We start from the raw sequence: 18,961 nt of genomic DNA, 5'->3' as shown, positions 1-18,961 counted from the left end.
GGAGCCCCTACCCTGGCAAAAACCAGGCAAGAGCCTGCCCGGCTGCTGAGCAGCCCCAACAACACATTGAAGCCACCTACAATGAGCTGCACCTCACATTTTCACAGATGCTGGGCAAACACTAAGTGTTGGGGGTACCTGTGCTCCTGGAGAGAGGCAGGAAGGGGGCAACGAGGTGGGTGGCTACTGCTGGGGGATTAGGGGCCATCGTGTGGCCATGGGGGCAGTGGGGGTGAGGCATCACTGAGGCACAGCATCCCCCTGCCTGCCAGGGGCACGGGAGCTGGCTGAGATGGGCTCAGCCCCACTGAGGGGATGTCCAGGCCCCGTGGGGGATGTCCCCGCGCTGCTCCAAAAGGGACATTACCGGGATGTGTCCGGAACAAGTCCAACATGTCCCCCTGAGAGCCTCCCCCGCCCCTACCACCCCTCGGCAGCGGGGGAGGAGACCCGGCCCAGAGCGCCCCCTACAGCAGCGAGGAGTGAGCTGCGCCAGGCGCTGTCCAATCAGAGGCGGCGCCGCGCTGTCACCGCCGCCCCTCTCCACCAATCAGAAGCAGCGAAGGGCGGGACCGGGGGAAGCGGGACACCAGACCGGAAGTGTGTGCCAGACACAACTTCCTCCCCTTTTCCGCCCTCAGTCTCGCCCCCGCCCTCTCCGCACTCTGATAGGATATTCCTGCTGTCTGTCAGACTTCCTAAAAGCTGATTGGACAGCCCGTGCTGCGAGTCCCGCCTACATCCGGGTCTCGCAGGCGCGGTAGAGACGGCGCGGGGCCGCCATTGTGGTGGGGGAGCGCGGGGGTCGCGGCTGCCGGTGAGGGCCAACGGGGAGCGGCGGGTCCAGGGTGGCCCCGGGGCGGGCGGGAGTGGCGGGGAAGCGACCGGCGGCGGCCTCGTCGTGGTCCCGTACCTCGCTCTGAGCCCCTCTCCACCCTCTCCGCAAGGTGCGTCGCCATGGCCGCCGTGTTCCCGTACCGCGGCGGCTGCGCCCCGGTGCCCAACCCGCTGGCGCCGCTGCCCGACTACATGTCCGAGGAGAAGCTGCAGGAAAAAGGTGGGTACGGTCCCGGCACCCCAGATCCTCCACTGGGGACAAGGTTTGAGCCGCCGCCTCTGTGTCCCCGCAGCCCGCAAGTGGCAGCAGCTGCAGGCCAAGCGCTATGCGGAGAAGAGGAAATTCGGCTTCGTGGACGCGCAGAAGGAGGACATGCCCCCCGAGCATGTCCGCAAAATCATCCGCGACCACGGCGACATGACCAATAGGAAGTTCCGACACGACAAGCGCGTCTACCTGGGGTAAGGGATCCCCGGTGTGTGACAGAGGGGGAGCTCAGAGTATCCGCCGCTCATAATCGTTGAGAGATCATTCTCCAAAAGGCACTTCGTGTCTATTTGTAGCTCTGTGAGGATGCCCTGGGGTATCCGTGCAGAGGAGGATGAGCAACAAGAGTTGTTACTTTGAAGTTATGAGAAAAAACTTTAGCCTGGATAATGCAGCATCGAGGGGAAGGCCCCTTCTCCAAAGGGCTTTCGGTGTCAGTTGTAGCTCAGTCTGTTGCTGTGAGATATCAGTGCAAAAGAGCATCAGCAAAGGGAATTGTTGCTTCGAATTTACAAGAAAAAACATTCCTCTGCATAACATGGTGTCTTAGAAGGAGTTGGGGAGAGAATGAAATGCATTTTGCAAGATTGAAAAGCATCCTGAGTGCTTCTTTGCTGTTTGGGTGTAGAGAGCTGTCTAGTGCAGATTGTGGTCTGCTGCAGTAACTTTCCATTACCCATAAAAACTCCAGAAACTCACTTAAAAACTTCTGGTTTTGTTTGCAACATTCTTGAAAGCCAGATCACTAGAAAACCTTTTGACAGTACAAAGGTAGAGTGGGAAAGGATGGATTTGCTTTTTGGGTTGGATGAGCAGCTCGCAGGAAGGAAAACTGCTAGGTTGTTTGGCTTGTGGCAGGTGGTTGGCTGTCCTTGAGATCCACACCAGGGTGTTTTTCCTTGCAGTGCTCTGAAGTACATGCCCCATGCTGTGCTGAAGCTCCTGGAGAACATGCCCATGCCCTGGGAGCAGATCCGAGACGTTCCCGTCCTGTACCACATCACTGGCGCCATCTCCTTTGTCAATGAGATCCCCTGGGTCATCGAGCCCGTCTACATTGCCCAGTGGGGGTAGGTGCTTCATCCAGGTGGAGCAAACCTTTTTGTATCCACCATAAAATCCCCCTGATTTTAATTTTCCCCTGCTTTCCTGCAGCTCCATGTGGATTATGATGAGGCGAGAGAAAAGGGATAGGCGTCACTTCAAGAGGATGAGGTTCCCCCCGTTTGATGATGAAGAGCCCCCTCTGGATTATGCTGATAACATCCTGGATGTGGAGCCCCTGGAAGCCATTCAGCTGGAGCTGGATCCAGAGGAGGATGCCCCTGTGCTGGACTGGTTCTATGACCACCAGCCTCTGAAGGACAACAGGAAGTACGTGGCTGTAGTGGCACAGTTCACTGGGAGAGGGGAAAAACAAACAACACATAATGCTGTTTGTGAATACCTGTACAGAGCAGTGTGTAACCTTTGTGTGATGTTGATGGGGAGAGAAAAACCTTCCATCAAGTGTGGGAGGGAAAACCTGAGTGTTGGAAAACTGCATCTTTTGCTTGCAGGTTGCTCAGAGAAGCTGCCCTGTCCCTGGAAGTGATCAAAGCCATGTTGGATGGGGTTCTGAGCAACCTGTGATAGTGGAAGGTGGAAGGGTTGGAACAAAATGAGCTTTAAGGTTCCTTCCAACCCAAACCATTCTGGGATTCTATGATTCAGCATCCATCCTCTGTCCAGTAGGCCTGCTACCCACTTACCTGCTAAAAGTGATGTTTCTGACCATTCTGTCAAGCTAACAGCCTGCATTGTCTAGCTGGAATTTGAAACTGATACTTGCTAAATGTGCACAGATGTTCTGTGTCAGTTTGGACACAGAGGAGGAGAGGAGCTGGAGCAGCCAGCATTTTCTGGGCAGGAGGAGTCCAGAGTGGTTTTAACAGTGCTTCAGCCTTTTTTTTCAGGCTAGAGACACCCATGTGTTACCTGTCCTTGATGAACAATGGGTGACAAAAGGTGTTTGGTTTTTCTGGTGCTTTGGTTGTGCTGTGGCTGTGTCTGGAGTGTCCATGCTCTGCTTTCCCAGGTATGTCAACGGCTCCACGTACCAGCGCTGGCAGTTCACCCTGCCCATGATGTCCACCCTGTACCGCCTGGCCAACCAGCTGCTCACTGACCTGGTGGATGACAACTACTTCTACCTGTTTGACCTGAAAGCATTCTTCACCTCCAAGGCATTGAACATGGCCATTCCTGGAGGTCCCAAGTTTGAGCCCCTTGTCAGAGACATCAATCTTCAGTAAGTGTTTGGTTTAGGAGAGAGAAAAGTGTCTAAGAAAGGGCTGATAGGATGTTTTCAGTCACAGATGTTTGTGTCTCTCACCCTGAATGCCTGCATAACAATTTCTTGTCTCACTTTAAGGGATGAAGACTGGAATGAATTTAATGACATCAACAAAATCATCATCAGGCAGCCCATCAGGACAGAGTACAAAATCGCTTTCCCGTACCTGTACAACAACCTGCCACACCATGTCCACCTCACCTGGTAAGTGCAGCAGCCTCCAGAGCCAGGAGAGGAGGGAAAGGCTGTCAGAGGCTCTAATGCATATTTTTTGTTGCAGGTATCATACTCCAAACGTCGTTTTCATTAAAACAGAAGATCCTGACCTCCCAGCTTTTTACTTCGATCCTCTGATCAACCCCATTTCACACAGACATTCTGTCAAGGTGAGACACTGGGTTTACTGTGATAAACCCTTTGTGTGGAAACAGGGGGTTTTAATATCTTGCTTCTGATAGCAGCACACAGATACTTCAGGAGAAGGCCCTGTAGCCCTTAGACAAAAAAAGCCTCAGCTGTCATTTTAGTCTTCTACTTCTGGAGTTGCACAAAGTTGTCTCCTTTGGTTTCTGTAGAATAATTCCCAATGTCTAATTAATACTTCTAGAGTCTTCTGACAGATTATTTATCTTTCTGGTTGCCTTTGGTGTATTCATGGAGCTGATGTCTCCCTGAACACCTCACTCAGGGTCTGGTAGCCACAGTTTTCCTTGTTGAGTGCTTTTTGCTTCTCTCATGCTCAGTACATCCACACTTCTTCCATGAGAGCAAAGAGGTGATTTTTTTTTTTAACTTGCTTAACTCAGAAACTGAGCTGAAGCAACCAGGAAACACTTTGTGTGGTGCTTCTGCATTTCAGAGCCAGGAACCACTGCCTGATGACGATGAAGAGTTTGAGTTGCCAGAGTTTGTGGAGCCTTTCCTGAAGGATACCCCTCTCTACACTGATAACACAGCCAATGGCATTGCCTTGCTGTGGGCCCCACGACCCTTCAATCTGAGGTCTGGCAGGACCCGGAGAGCTCTTGACATCCCACTGGTCAAGAACTGGTGAGTTCTGTCCTGGCTGATGTAGTGATCATGACATTATTACCTTGTTATAATGAAAATGAGATAAAGACATTATGGTGACTGGTTTCTAGAGATTTTAGGAGAGTTTCTGGAGACTTTCCTCTAAGGAATATGAGTTAGCTGAAGCTTTGAAATGTGATTTATCCACAGGTACCGTGAGCACTGCCCAGCAGGACAGCCAGTCAAGGTGAGAGTCTCCTACCAGAAGCTCCTGAAATACTATGTCTTGAATGCACTCAAACACAGACCTCCCAAGGCCCAGAAGAAGAGGTGAGTGGGCTCTGTTCAGTGGGGAACTGCTGATCTCTGTAGGGGATTGAGCTGATTGTGGTCTCTGCTCTCTCCAGGTACCTGTTCCGCTCCTTCAAGGCCACCAAGTTTTTCCAGTCAACCAAGCTGGACTGGGTGGAAGTTGGCCTGCAAGTGTGTCGCCAGGGCTACAACATGCTGAACTTGCTGATCCACAGAAAGAACCTGAATTACCTTCACTTGGATTACAACTTCAACCTGAAGCCTGTGAAGACCCTCACCACAAAGGTATCAGTCCATGTGCTGTTGTACACAAGAGCAGAGTTTACATGAAGGTCATTGTGTAGCCAGTGAGGAAAGAGAGGCTGCAGTGCCTCAGCTGCTCAGTTGTTGACCAAATTGGAGTTGTTTCACTCTTCTGTGACATTGTTACATAAATTCTGAGTATTTTGTCTTATCCAGGAAAGAAAAAAATCCCGTTTTGGGAATGCTTTCCATCTGTGCCGAGAGGTCCTGAGGTTGACTAAGCTGGTGGTGGACAGCCACGTTCAGTACAGACTGGGAAATGTGGATGCATTTCAGGTAGGCTTTTTGGGTTTTTAAATGTGGTGAGAGGAAGCTGAGAGAGGAGAATTGGAATATTTTGTATGGGAAATAGTTTTTATGGGATGCACAAAGTTGCTGAATGTTGCAGTGTTACTGAGAAGAGGGGAAACAATGAAAATATGCAGCACTGTTTGAAATTCTGCTTTTATATTAGTTTATAAGAATTGATCATTGTCTGAGCCAGCATTAGGAGATTTGTATGGTCTGAAACACTCTGTCCAATAAACCTGGCTGCTGGAGGTGATGTCTGAGGTGCTCACTGTTATCCCTGTGTTCCATGTCTCAGCTGGCAGATGGCCTGCAGTACATCTTTGCCCACGTGGGTCAGCTCACAGGGATGTACCGGTACAAATACAAACTGATGAGGCAAATTCGAATGTGCAAGGACCTGAAACATCTCATCTACTACAGGTTTAACACAGTAAGTTCCACCTTTCCACATGGTACTGACCCCATGTAAACTGAGGAACAAGGGAGGGGTTCTGGAATGTCAATAAATGACCTGCTCTTACCATGTCTTTGTTCTTTTAGGGGCCTGTGGGCAAAGGTCCTGGCTGTGGTTTCTGGGCTCCAGGCTGGAGAGTGTGGCTGTTCTTCATGAGGGGCATCACCCCGCTGCTGGAACGCTGGCTGGGGAATCTGCTGGCCAGGCAGTTTGAAGGTCAGTACCCTGTAAATCCTGTGTGTGGGAGGAGTGTGTGGTGAAGATGAATGCTGTTTGCTTGCCAGCCAGTTTTCTGTTCATACTGGTGGTCTTTATCCCTGCTCCATTGAGGCACCAGTTCAGAGCTCTTTCAAGATCTGTGCCCCCAGAACAGATTCTAAATGGAAGTGGGATTTCCTGCTCCACAACCACTTAATCATCTACTCCAGACTCCTGGCAGTGTAATTTCTCCAGATATCCTGCACCTCCATGCACTCCTGAATCAGGAAGGAGAATCACTGCCCAGTGGTGTCAGAATTCCTGAAGGACTTTGCTTTTTCCAGGCCGTCACTCGAAGGGTGTCGCAAAGACTGTCACGAAGCAGCGTGTGGAGTCTCACTTTGACCTGGAGCTCAGGGCAGCTGTGATGCATGACATCCTGGACATGATGCCAGAAGGGATCAAGCAGAACAAAGCCAGAACCATCCTGCAGCACCTGAGTGAGGCTTGGCGGTGCTGGAAGGCCAATATTCCCTGGAAGGTAAATCTCTCTCTTGGCCTTTGGGTTCAATTCTAACATCACCCAAGCAGAGCTGCCCTTGGAACACTCCCACTCTTGCTTTCCTCAAGTTCCTGTCCCTCCCCAGGTGCCAGGGCTGCCAACTCCTATTGAGAACATGATCCTGAGGTATGTGAAGGCCAAAGCTGACTGGTGGACAAACACAGCTCACTACAACCGGGAGCGGATCCGCCGGGGAGCCACTGTTGACAAAACCGTCTGTAAGAAGAACCTGGGCAGGCTGACCAGACTCTACCTGAAAGCTGAACAGGAACGGCAGCATAATTACCTGAAGGTACTTCTGCCCTCCCTGAAATTGCCCAGATTAATGCTGTTCTCATAGGGAAGCTTTCACTGATGAATTCTGGTGGTGTGGTTCTGCAGGATGGGCCTTACATCACTGCAGAAGAGGCTGTTGCTGTGTACACAACCACAGTGCACTGGCTGGAGAGCAGGAGGTTCTCTCCCATTCCCTTCCCCCCACTGTCCTACAAGCATGACACCAAGTTGCTGATCTTAGCCCTGGAGAGGCTGAAAGAAGCTTACAGGTAGGCAGTGGGAAATGCTCTTGATCTTCAGGGGCACTGGGAAAGGCTCCTGTTTTGTTATCCATTATTCCTGTGATGGAGGTTGGTGTAAAATTTACCCTGGTGGACTGGTAAAGCTGTTGGTTTTGGTACTGCCAATTTATCTGGGAATTCTTATTGACTCTCACTTGGGCAAAACCACTGCCATGCTTTAAGTCTGGGGATGTGGATTGTGAGGATTTACAGGTTGAACAATATAATTCATCAGCCATCAGGCTGTTAGTGTACAGGTGCTGAGCTGTTCCCCCTTGTTTTCAGTGTGAAATCACGACTGAATCAGTCACAGAGAGAGGAGCTGGGCTTAATTGAGCAGGCTTATGATAATCCCCATGAAGCTCTGTCCAGAATCAAGCGACATCTGTTGACTCAGAGAGCCTTCAAGGAGGTGGGTGAAAGCTCAGCCATGTTATGCTGCATTCAGAAGCTGAATGGCATAAAAACTGTGTTTTCTCTCAGCTACCAGCCTCAGTTTTTCCCCCTCTTTTTTTTTTTTTTTTTTTTTTAAAAAGGTGGGAATTGAGTTCATGGATCTCTACAGCCACTTGGTCCCTGTTTATGATGTTGAGCCCCTGGAGAAGATCACAGATGCTTATCTGGATCAGTACTTGTGGTATGAGGCCGATAAGCGAAGACTCTTCCCTCCTTGGATCAAACCTGCTGACACTGAACCACCCCCACTGCTGGTGTACAAGTGGTGCCAAGGTCAGTGGGCTCTTGGATTCCATGCAGAAATTATTTTTGGGGGGAACCTGAGTCCTGTGAGTCCCCTTGGGAGCTGAATTTTTGTTCTTGCAATTCACAGTCAGTAATTACAATCAGAGGTGTGTTTTGTAGGTTAATAGCTGTGTGTACTGTAGGAGTTGCAGTTGTGTATAGTGGAGGAGGACAACTTGCACAGCATTTATGGTTGATTACAGTTTTCCTCCCATTTCTGGATAGACTGGAAGATCCAGAGTCTGAAAAATCAGGCATTGCAGGACTTAGGTTGAGTTCCTGTGCCTGATGGCTGCTTCTGTGCTCTGATGTGTCAGATAATACAACATTGTTTGTTCCTTCAGGCATTAACAACCTGCAGGATGTTTGGGAAACAAGTGAAGGGGAATGCAATGTGATGCTGGAATCTCGGTTTGAGAAGATGTATGAGAAGATTGACCTGACCTTGCTCAACAGGCTGCTGCGTCTCATCGTTGATCACAACATTGCTGACTACATGACAGCCAAGAACAACGTGGTGATCAACTACAAGGTGATGGTTGTTGTCAGGAAAGGGGGTTTGTGGTAAAAGGGACCCAGGAGGGAGGAGGTTTTGGACCCTGTGGCAAAGAAGGAGCACGAGACTTGCCAAAGAAAAGTGATGAGGGAGTAAAAAAACGCTTCTGGGTCCTGCTGAAGAACAGCTGCTCAGGTGAAAGGGTTCTGGTGTGTTGGGATGTGTTTTCTCACAATTCCTCTTCATCTCCTCAGGACATGAATCACACCAACTCCTATGGGATTATTCGTGGGCTGCAGTTTGCTTCCTTCATTGTCCAGTACTATGGGCTTGTGATGGACCTGCTGGTGCTGGGCCTGCACCGGGCCAGTGAGATGGCTGGGCCACCCCAGATGCCAAATGACTTCCTCAGCTTCCAGGACATTGCCACGGAGGTGGCCCATCCCATTCGCCTCTTCTGCAGATACATTGACAGGATTCACATCTTCTTCAGGTGAGACCTCTGGGGCCCTGCTTTCCTCAGGTCAACACAAAGGAAAGGGAGAATTTGTATCCTCCTGCTCCTGGCTTTTGTTCCCTTTGCTGTTGAAGATCAGGAATATTTGAATTGACAGATTTCCCTGGAAAACTGGATGCCCACGTGGCTCCTCTTGCTTTATCAGTTTGCTTTCCTGCAGCTTCACTGGACAAAAAGAAACACAACAATGTCAAGAAACATGAATGGCTGACAGAAATACAAAAATGCTTAATTGTTAGGGATTTGGTAAATCAGAGGCTGGTAAATAAGCCTTTCCTGTCTCTTCATGGAAAGATAACCCAAACCCTGAATTGCTCTGTGGTAATGAAATTCCTCCATCCATTGGGAGGACACAAAAATGGGATAGTTACCTTCAAACAGGCCGACAAACAGCTTTTCCTAATTAAACCCTTATCTTTCTGGCCAGACTAGTGTTGATCAGTCAACCATGTAATTCCAGATGCTTTTCTGTGCATTTCCAGATTTACAGCAGACGAGGCAAGAGACCTGATCCAGCGGTACCTGACAGAGCACCCAGACCCCAACAATGAGAACATCGTGGGCTACAACAACAAGAAGTGCTGGCCCCGGGATGCTCGGATGCGCCTCATGAAGCACGACGTGAACCTGTAAGTGCTGCAGCTGGGAAAGAAGTGGTAGGAAAAAGGGGAAAATCTGTGATAAATAACTGTTGGAGACTGATAGGTGCTGAGGATGAGATGTGAGAAATGAGGGGTCTGTGCTGAAATCCTGAAAAATCAGGGAAGCTCTGAGAACTTGCCCAGTTGTTATTTGGGTGAATTATGATGTGTCACTGTGCACATCCTGTTTTCCAGCGGCCGTGCTGTGTTCTGGGATATCAAGAACCGTTTGCCCCGCTCGGTGACCACGGTGCAGTGGGAGAACAGCTTCGTGTCCGTGTACAGCAAGGACAACCCCAACCTGCTGTTCAACATGTGCGGCTTCGAGTGCCGCATCCTCCCCAAGTGCCGCACCAGCTACGAGGAGTTCACCCACAAGGACGGGGTCTGGAACCTGCAGAACGAGGTGGGCTGGGACAGCAATCCCTGGCTGGGATTTCCATGTGTTGGAGAGGGGCTCCCAGGAGGGAACTGATGGGTCTGTGCTCTCTAGGTCACCAAGGAGCGCACGGCTCAGTGCTTCCTGCGTGTGGATGATGAGTCTATGCAGAGGTTTCACAACAGAGTGAGGCAGATCCTCATGGCCTCTGGCTCCACAACCTTCACTAAGGTAAGGGGGGAGGGAGATCTATGACAGCTTTCTGCAGATTCTTGGGGAATGAGCCAGGAGCTGATCCTTTCCTTTCCCTTTCTAGATTGTCAATAAATGGAACACAGCTTTGATTGGCTTGATGACTTATTTCCGGGAAGCTGTTGTAAATACTCAGGAGCTTCTTGATTTGCTGGTGAAGTGTGAGAATAAAATCCAGACTCGGATCAAGATTGGCCTGAATTCCAAAATGCCCAGCCGTTTTCCTCCTGTGGTGTTCTACACCCCTAAGGAGCTGGGGGGGCTGGGCATGCTCTCCATGGGCCACGTTCTCATCCCTCAGTCTGACCTGAGGTGAGTTGTGCTGTTCTAATTCCTCCATGACTTGAGTATTCTCTTAGATGCTCTTTTTCCTAAAAATACTTTGAGAGTGCTAAACCATGCCATGGTACAGAGCTGTGTTGCCTTTACAGGAGCTCATGGCAGTGATCAGGGAAGTCCCAGTTCCTCCTGCTTCATTCTTATCTCTTTGCTTCAGGTGGTCCAAGCAGACAGATGTTGGCATCACTCACTTCCGCTCGGGAATGAGCCATGAGGAGGACCAGCTGATCCCAAATCTGTATCGGTACATCCAGCCATGGGAGAGTGAATTCATTGACTCTCAGAGGGTGTGGGCAGAGTATGCCCTGAAACGACAGGAGGCTATAGCCCAGAACAGGTGTGTGTCCATGTGTGGGAGGATAGGCAGCAGTGGGAAGTTTTATGCTGTCTGGGGATTTTGGAGACCTTGCTGGCCCTGTGGTATCTGCAGTGCTCTTCCCTTACCTCTACATTTGGCATTTTAGTGTCCCCTGCCAGAGCCTTGAGCTCTGTCATTTCTGTCATCTCATCAGCTGAACTACTCATTAAAGCATTGCTGTAAATTGAGAGGTGACAAAGTGTGGGGAATTTTTTTCAGGCGTCTGACACTGGAGGATCTGGAGGACTCGTGGGACAGGGGAATTCCTCGGATTAACACCCTTTTCCAGAAGGACCGGCATACTCTGGCTTATGATAAAGGATGGAGAGTCAGAACTGACTTCAAACAGTATCAGGTACTGACAGGGAATTTCTCTTCACCTGAATGTGAGCTTCATATACTTGTTCCACACAAAGTCCTTTTACCTTGCATTATTGCAGATGCACTTCTGTATCTCTGCTGCAGAAAGAATTTACAGTCTTGTGTTGGGACTGGTAGAGTCTACTTGGAACCAAATGCTCCAGAATTTGTAGCTATCCCCTTTTGAATCATTTGGATAAATTGCAGTGTATTGGAGAAAAGCACAATAAACACAACCACATATTACAGAATCAGTTCTGGAGAGAGAAGAATAATTACCCCAAAACAAACATTCCAAAATAATTTTAGTAGCAGTGGAATAATTTGTTATTTAAAGCCTTTAATGATAGCTCTGTAGAAGGCCAGTCCCTGAAAGATAAAAGTATCACCTGAGGTTCCACCCAGTGTGAACTGCAGAGTGGTACTGACAGAACTCGTGTTGTAGAAGAGCTGTGTCCTCCAGCACTGAGGGCATGAGGCATTTCACCTGTTCACTGACCACCAGCATGGTGTTGGTTCCTACAGTTAGTGCAGGCAGGTGAATGATCTGCTGGCTGTTGTCTCCAGGTGCTGAAGCAGAACCCGTTCTGGTGGACACACCAGCGCCACGATGGCAAGCTCTGGAACCTGAACAATTACCGCACGGACATGATCCAGGCTCTGGGCGGGGTGGAAGGGATCCTGGAGCACACGCTCTTCAAGGGCACCTACTTCCCCACCTGGGAGGGTCTCTTCTGGTAAGAGGAACTTTGATTTGGGCTCTGGGCTTAGGCTGTGCTGATTCTGTTGAGTTTCTGCTGGTTTTCAATGGTCACTTGAGAGCGTTGTGTAGTTCAGTTGTGAGGGCACCTGGGAGGGAGCTACAGCTCAACTTCCTGCAAATCCATGGAAATTTCTTGGCATCAAACAAACCTCCCAGCTTGTGGCTGATCCCTGTCTCTGTTACAAGTGACACATGGCATCAGAGATGAGGGACATCTCATTCAATTGAATCTAATGTAGCTGATGGTCTGCACTCTCTAGGGAGAAGGCCAGTGGCTTTGAGGAGTCCATGAAGTGGAAGAAGCTGACAAATGCCCAGAGATCGGGTTTGAACCAAATTCCAAACAGAAGATTCACTCTCTGGTGGTCTCCTACCATTAACAGAGCCAATGTAAGTACCTGGTGTTTGTCCCTCTAGGAGCAGACACCACTTTTCCACTTGCAACATCTCTTACAGAGGTACTAAACCTCCTTAACAGGAGATGCTCAATTTTTTAAGTTTCCTCAGTTGTGCTGTTGTGTGTTCTCACAGCTGCTTTTCCTTTGCAGGTGTATGTTGGCTTCCAGGTGCAGCTGGATTTGACAGGGATCTTCATGCATGGTAAAATCCCCACGCTGAAGATTTCCCTCATCCAGATTTTCCGAGCTCACTTGTGGCAGAAGATCCATGAGAGCATTGTCATGGATTTGTGTCAGGTGAGCAGTGTGGGCTTGGTTTGTTTCTGTGCCCTTTTGGAGCAGGACCAGTAATTTTTTCAGAGAAAGGGAAGAAATGGAAAGTGGAATTTTCCTGACTGCCTCAGTGTTGAGGATAGATTCTTTGTCTGGGTTGCTTGAACGCATCTCATCTTTGACTGCCTTTTCCCCAGGTGTTTGATCAAGAGCTGGATGCTCTGGAGATTGAGACAGTACAGAAAGAGACAATCCATCCCAGGAAGTCCTACAAGATGAATTCCTCATGTGCAGATATCCTTCTCTTTGCCTCCTACAAGTGGAATGTGTCACGTCCGTCCTTGCTGGCAGATTCCAAGTGAGTTTCCCTTTTCCTTCTCCTCGGTCTCCCTGCAGAGCAGAGCTGCTGAGCCTGTCATCCAGAGCCTCTGTGTCTCTTGGGCACCTAGAGGACACTGGAGAGCGTGTCCAGCAAAGCACAGGGTTTGTTTGGCCAGGTGGTTACAGCACCTCCTGGCACTGCCTTCTGCAAAACACCAACACTGCTCCTGTTCTCTCCTCTGGGTGAACCTTTCCCTGAGGGGTTGGAGGTTCTTCTGAAAACCTGACAAAGCTGAGCTGGCCCAGGGCCAGAATCTGGAGTGAATTCTCTCTGAATCCTCACCAGACAGTCCTTGGGGGAAATGACCCTCGTGACTACACAGCAGTGGACTCACTGCTGCTTTGTTTAAACCTTTCAACAGCCTCTGCATTCACTGCTGTGTGAGGAGAACAGTGGAGTCCCTTTCCAGGGTGGAATGTTGGATATGAGCTGGCTGCAGTGTCCAGGCTTGGTGGCAGTTACTGCAGTAGAATATTGTGCAAGATGAACTTGTTGTGGCTTGCTTTCTCCTCAGGGATGTGATGGACAGCACCACCACCCAGAAGTACTGGATTGACATCCAGCTGCGCTGGGGCGACTACGACTCCCACGACATTGAGCGCTACGCCAGGGCCAAGTTCCTGGACTACACCACAGACAACATGAGCATCTACCCCTCTCCCACTGGGGTGCTCATTGCCATAGATCTGGCCTACAACTTGCATAGGTGAGAGCTGCACCTTCTGTAGTTTCATTTCTAGGGCTGGAATTGGTAGTTTGTGGGTATTCTATCAGTGCATCTCCAGACTGGGTTGTATTCCAGGCAGGAGGCTGAGGGGAGAAGGCAGAAGCTGGAGATGTGCAGTGAGTGGGTTAAGGCATCTCAGGTTGCCCAGTTTTGCTCAATAGTAGTGGCTCAGTTCCCCCCAGTTCATTAATAATTTGTTTCTTAGGCTATTTCTGTCAGACTGTTGTTGTATCTGAAGGAAAGGCCGTGTTTCAAAGCCCCTACAGGTGGGGACAGCTATTTCTCACTGGAAACTAGGGGGAAAGTCAGAAATCAGTTCTCAGTGTTTTTGTTAGAGAAGGTGCAGCTTTTCTGGGACTGCTGCATGTGTGTGCTGTGGCTTCCCACTGAGGGGATATAGGGAAAAGCCATAGGTGGCTGTCTCCCAGGGCCATTACAGAAGTCACACTGCAGTACAAAGCTGTATTTTCAGCAGGTGGAAAGGGGCCTGCCTGCTGCATGGAAGGACTTGAGCGGGGCTGTTGCTCCTTCAGGTCTAATGGTAACAACTTCTGTTTGTTTCTTCAGTGCTTATGGAAACTGGTTCCCTGGGAGCAAACCTCTGATCCAGCAGGCCATGGCCAAAATCATGAAAGCAAACCCTGCCCTGTATGTGTTGAGGGAACGAATCCGCAAAGGGCTGCAGCTCTACTCCTCAGAGCCCACAGAACCCTACCTGTCCTCCCAGAACTATGGGGAGCTCTTCTCCAACCAGATCATCTGGTTTGTGGATGACACCAACGTGTACAGAGTCACCATCCACAAGGTGAGGCCAGAGGGGTGTCCCAGGGAAAGGACTGAATGGGGTGGAGGTTTCCTTGCATGGTGGAAATCTGGGACATTGGACATGGATCCAGATTTTTGTAGTGTGCACAGAGCAGCTCTTACATTTCCCACACAGCTCCTGCTCAAAGCACAGAGAGTTAGCTCTTTTGTAAAGGTGTGGGTGGGCTCCGTTTATCTCCCTGCATTTGTGACTCTCTTGTTTCCTCAGACTTTTGAAGGGAATTTGACCACAAAACCCATCAACGGAGCCATTTTCATCTTCAATCCCAGAACTGGACAGCTCTTCCTGAAGATCATCCACACATCTGTGTGGGCAGGACAGAAGCGTCTGGGACAGGTAGGGCCTGGCTGTGCCTTGGGTGTGAACTGGGGGTGGGCTCTGACAGCTTGGGACACTCCCTTGAGCAGAAAACATCACAAAGGTCTTCATCATCCTGCCTCTTAATGAGTTTGGAGTTCCAAAGTGCAAGTGGTCAGGCAAGGCAAGATCATGGGATATAAAAGTGGGAGAACACAGGCGTTGCTGCTGCAAGGATTTTGAGGCTCTGAGGTGTTAAGACCCCACGTCACCAAGCAGAGCTTGAGGAACACTGCTGTGCTCCTCATTACACAGATCACTCTGCACTTGGCTGTACATCCAGTGCAGTGAGGAAACTCAGGTGGCAAATCCAGGGAGGTGGAGTAGCCAGCTGGTTTTTTCCAAGCCACTCAGGAGAAGCTGAGCTCCAGGAATGGGAACTGCCCTCTGTGATCAGTAAGGAGGAAATGCTGGGCCTTGTCACTGATCTGGAACAAACCATAAATTCCAGTTGTATTTTTAGAATTTGGTTTGCGTCCCTCTGGTTCCCAGAGACATGGGGACATCACTGGAGAGCAGGGGGATATTTCTCTAACCCTGCTGTCCTTCTGTAGCTGGCCAAGTGGAAGACTGCTGAGGAAGTGGCTGCCTTGATCCGATCCCTTCCCGTGGAGGAGCAGCCAAAGCAGATCATTGTGACACGGAAGGGCATGCTGGACCCACTTGAGGTAAGGATGCAGCTCCGTGAGGATGTGTAAAATCTGTGGGAGATAACAGGATAGTCCTGTGTCCTGTGATGTTCTGCAGTAGTTGTGAGCTAATTCTTCTTGATAAACTCCAGGTGCACTTGCTGGATTTCCCCAATATTGTGATCAAAGGCTCGGAGTTGCAGCTGCCCTTCCAGGCCTGTCTGAAAGTGGAGAAGTTTGGTGATCTCATCCTGAAGGCCACTGAACCCCAGATGGTTCTCTTCAATCTCTATGATGACTGGCTGAAAACCATCTCTTCCTACACAGTAAGCACAAATGTGTCTCCTGCATTTTGCTTTGCTGCTGATAAATGAGGCAGGAACCAAGGCCTCAGATAGCCCTGATGATTTGTTTGGGAGCACTTGGCTCTGAATCTGCCTGGATTTTCCTTTAGATGAATTTCCCTGGCAGTTCCCATGTGCTCAAGCAGAGGAATGCTGTACTAGGGCCCTGTACATTTCATTTTCTTCTTTCTAACTCCATATTCTTTCCACTTCCAAGGCATTCTCCCGTCTGATCCTGATTCTCCGGGCGCTGCACGTGAATAATGATCGAGCCAAAGTTATCCTGAAGCCAGACAAGACAACCATCACAGAGCCTCACCACATCTGGCCAACCCTGACAGATGAGGAGTGGATCAAGGTGGAGGTGCAGCTGAAGGATCTCATCCTTGCTGACTATGGCAAGAAGAACAAGTAAGATATAATCCTGTCAGCCTTTCCTTCCTGCCCTAAAGGCTGTGGCCAAGGGCCTTTGTCAGTGCACTCTAAACTCTGTAGGGAATTTGGTTGTTATTAATAACTGGCTGGTAAGACAGATAAAAATGTCTGTATCAAATCTTTGAGCATCATGTGATCATGGCCCCTCTTTTGTTTAAAAAGTTGTGGTTTAATTTTTTCATAGTGCCCAGTGTTCTGAAGGTGAGAAGGCTCCAGAATGTATTTTGAAATGCCTGACTTGGGTGAATTTTCTCTTCCAGCGTGAACGTTGCATCCCTGACCCAGTCAGAGATCCGAGACATCATCCTGGGCATGGAGATCTCTGCCCCATCCCAGCAGAGGCAGCAGATTGCAGAAATCGAGAAGCAGACCAAGGAGCAGTCGCAGCTGACGGCCACGCAGACCCGCACAGTGAACAAACACGGGGATGAAATCATCACCTCCACCACCAGCAACTACGAAACACAGACCTTCTCCTCCAAGACTGAGTGGAGGGTCAGGTAGGAAGGCAGGAAGGGATGGTGGAAAGGGTTGGAATGCTGAGGGAGGATCTGTGCCCCCTCTGATCATGGTCTCCTCCTCACAGAGCCATTTCTGCTGCCAACCTCCACCTGCGGACAAACCACATCTATGTCTCATCAGATGACATAAAGGAGACAGGTTACACCTACATCCTTCCCAAAAACGTGTTGAAGAAGTTCATCTGCATCTCAGACCTGCGGGCCCAGGTGATTGTGCAGGGAGTTTGTTACAGTTGTGCCCCACTCAGACACATCAGGGGGGAACTCCTGGTGAAGGGCTGGGGACCTGCTGAGGTTTGTCCATGTGAATCCCTCTGGATTTAGGGAGTTCCCATTCTCACAGTTACACAGAGATCTCTTCTAGCCTTCTAAGGCAGGTGTGTGTGTTTTAGATTGCAGGTTACCTGTATGGAGTGAGCCCTCCAGACAACCCCCAGGTGAAGGAGATCCGGTGCATTGTGATGGTGCCCCAGTGGGGGACACACCAGACCGTGCACCTCCCCGGGCAGCTGCCACAGCACGAGTATCTCAAGGTGAGTTGAGGTTCAGCTGCCAGGATGGATGGGAGGTCAGTAAAAAGGACCTGAGGTGGTGGAACAGCTTCCCTTGGTGTTTTGTAGTTGTAGGAGTGAAAGGGCTCAATCTGAAAGCAAACCTGATTGAGATCAAGTGAGGGGGAAGCCTGTAATCTCTGTATCCTTTTTGCCAGGCCTCAAAGTGGTCTCATTTTAAATGGTTTGGATTTTTCTCTAAACCACTCTCTTTTTGCCAGGAAATGGAACCTCTGGGATGGATTCACACCCAACCAAACGAGTCCCCTCAGCTCTCACCACAGGATGTCACCACCCACGCCAAGGTCATGGCTGACAACCCCTCCTGGGATGGGGAGAAGACCATCATCATCACCTGCAGGTGAGGGGCAGGGAGGCTTCCAGTGCCCCTCTGAGGGGAGTGTTGCTGCAGAGCTGGGGAACTCAAAATAAAATTGGCAGAAAGGGAGTGTTGGCTCATTCCTCCTGTGCCCTAGGTGAGTCTGACTTGCCTCATGTCTCCTTTTTTAGTTTCACCCCTGGCTCCTGCACGCTGACAGCCTACAAACTGACCCCGAGCGGGTACGAGTGGGGCCGGCAGAACACGGACAAAGGGAACAATCCCAAGGGTTACCTCCCCTCCCACTACGAGAGGGTGCAGATGCTCCTGTCCGACCGCTTCCTCGGCTTCTTCATGGTCCCAGCTCAGGGCTCCTGGAACTACAACTTCATGGGTGAGCTGGCCTGGGGAGGGAAAAAAGAGGTGGTGTGAGGAGCTTGGGGAGGAGGGAATAACTTCCTCAGAGTGGTGGGCAGGGATACCAGCACTTGTGCCCTGAACTTTCCTTAGTACCAGCACTGGGATGTCAGTTCAATGATTTTTTTGGGGGCTAGAGAGGAAAAATAGATTCCCATGTCTGTCTGGATTGTAGTGCATGCTCTATCGCCACTGAATAATTAATCCCTGTCAGGCAGAAGAGATAATGGAAAATGCAAGAGAGAAGCTGTTCCCAGTAGGAAGGTCCTGGTATCGTGAACACCACGGGCAGCTGGAGAAGGGGCCAGGAAATGAGAGTGACAGAACACTTGACTAGCATAAAAGGACTATAAATCTCTTGAGGGGAGGAACACAAAGAGGGGTGATTTTGTGGGTTTAGAACTCTCTCCTGGCATGGAAATGGCTATAGAAGGATGGAGGGCTTTGTTAGGCTCCCGATGGATGGAGGAGGCAGAAGGGCTGTTCAGATGCATGACTCTCCCATTTTTCCAGGTGTCCGCCACGACCCCAACATGAAATACGAGCTGCAGCTCGCCAACCCCAAGGAGTTTTACCACGAGGTCCATCGCCCCTCTCACTTCCTCAACTTCGCGCTGCTGCAGGAGGGGGAGGTTTACTCTGCCGACCGCGAGGATCTCTACGCCTAATCCTTCCCGCGCCCCTCTTAGTACTGTTGATATTCAACAGCGTGTTCGTGTGCCCCACTGCCCCCCGCTCGCCCCCTTTCACCCCGCGCCTTGTTGTGTTTGCCCCACTTTAAATCTCAATAAATTTTGTACGACCGGGA

General features: G+C 50.1%; 1 protein-coding gene across 2 annotated transcripts; it reads left to right on the top strand.

Annotated features, from left to right (window-relative positions):
- The first annotated feature begins 725 nt into the window (after window positions 1–725).
- Window positions 726–18,961, top strand: PRPF8 (pre-mRNA processing factor 8). Of its 2 annotated transcripts, XM_015646891.3 has the most exons (43): window positions 726–817; window positions 948–1,057; window positions 1,131–1,299; window positions 2,011–2,175; window positions 2,261–2,479; window positions 3,183–3,395; window positions 3,519–3,644; window positions 3,721–3,826; window positions 4,300–4,490; window positions 4,662–4,781; window positions 4,859–5,048; window positions 5,223–5,342; window positions 5,653–5,787; window positions 5,898–6,027; window positions 6,354–6,550; window positions 6,657–6,863; window positions 6,953–7,116; window positions 7,414–7,540; window positions 7,665–7,857; window positions 8,214–8,401; window positions 8,620–8,858; window positions 9,365–9,511; window positions 9,719–9,929; window positions 10,017–10,133; window positions 10,219–10,466; window positions 10,651–10,830; window positions 11,071–11,206; window positions 11,779–11,948; window positions 12,235–12,364; window positions 12,523–12,669; window positions 12,843–13,003; window positions 13,542–13,733; window positions 14,322–14,559; window positions 14,788–14,916; window positions 15,492–15,605; window positions 15,719–15,892; window positions 16,128–16,321; window positions 16,606–16,845; window positions 16,932–17,073; window positions 17,259–17,399; window positions 17,639–17,778; window positions 17,928–18,130; window positions 18,667–18,961. In XM_015646891.3, exons 2-43 carry the CDS (start codon window positions 958–960, stop codon window positions 18,819–18,821), a joined length of 7,008 nt encoding a protein of 2,335 aa, XP_015502377.1. In that variant the 5' UTR covers window positions 726–817; window positions 948–957; the 3' UTR covers window positions 18,822–18,961. The 2 variants fall into 2 exon arrangements, with proteins under 2 accessions (XP_015502377.1, XP_018864201.1); XM_019008656.2 differs by lacking the exon at window positions 726–817 and having other exon boundaries at window positions 901–1,057.

Source organism: Parus major, chromosome 19 (genome assembly GCF_001522545.3).
Source record: "Parus major isolate Abel chromosome 19, Parus_major1.1, whole genome shotgun sequence".
Lineage (NCBI taxonomy): Eukaryota > Metazoa > Chordata > Aves > Passeriformes > Paridae > Parus > Parus major.
Note: the sequence above shows the minus strand (reverse complement) of the source record. Positions and strands in the feature narration are given on the sequence as shown.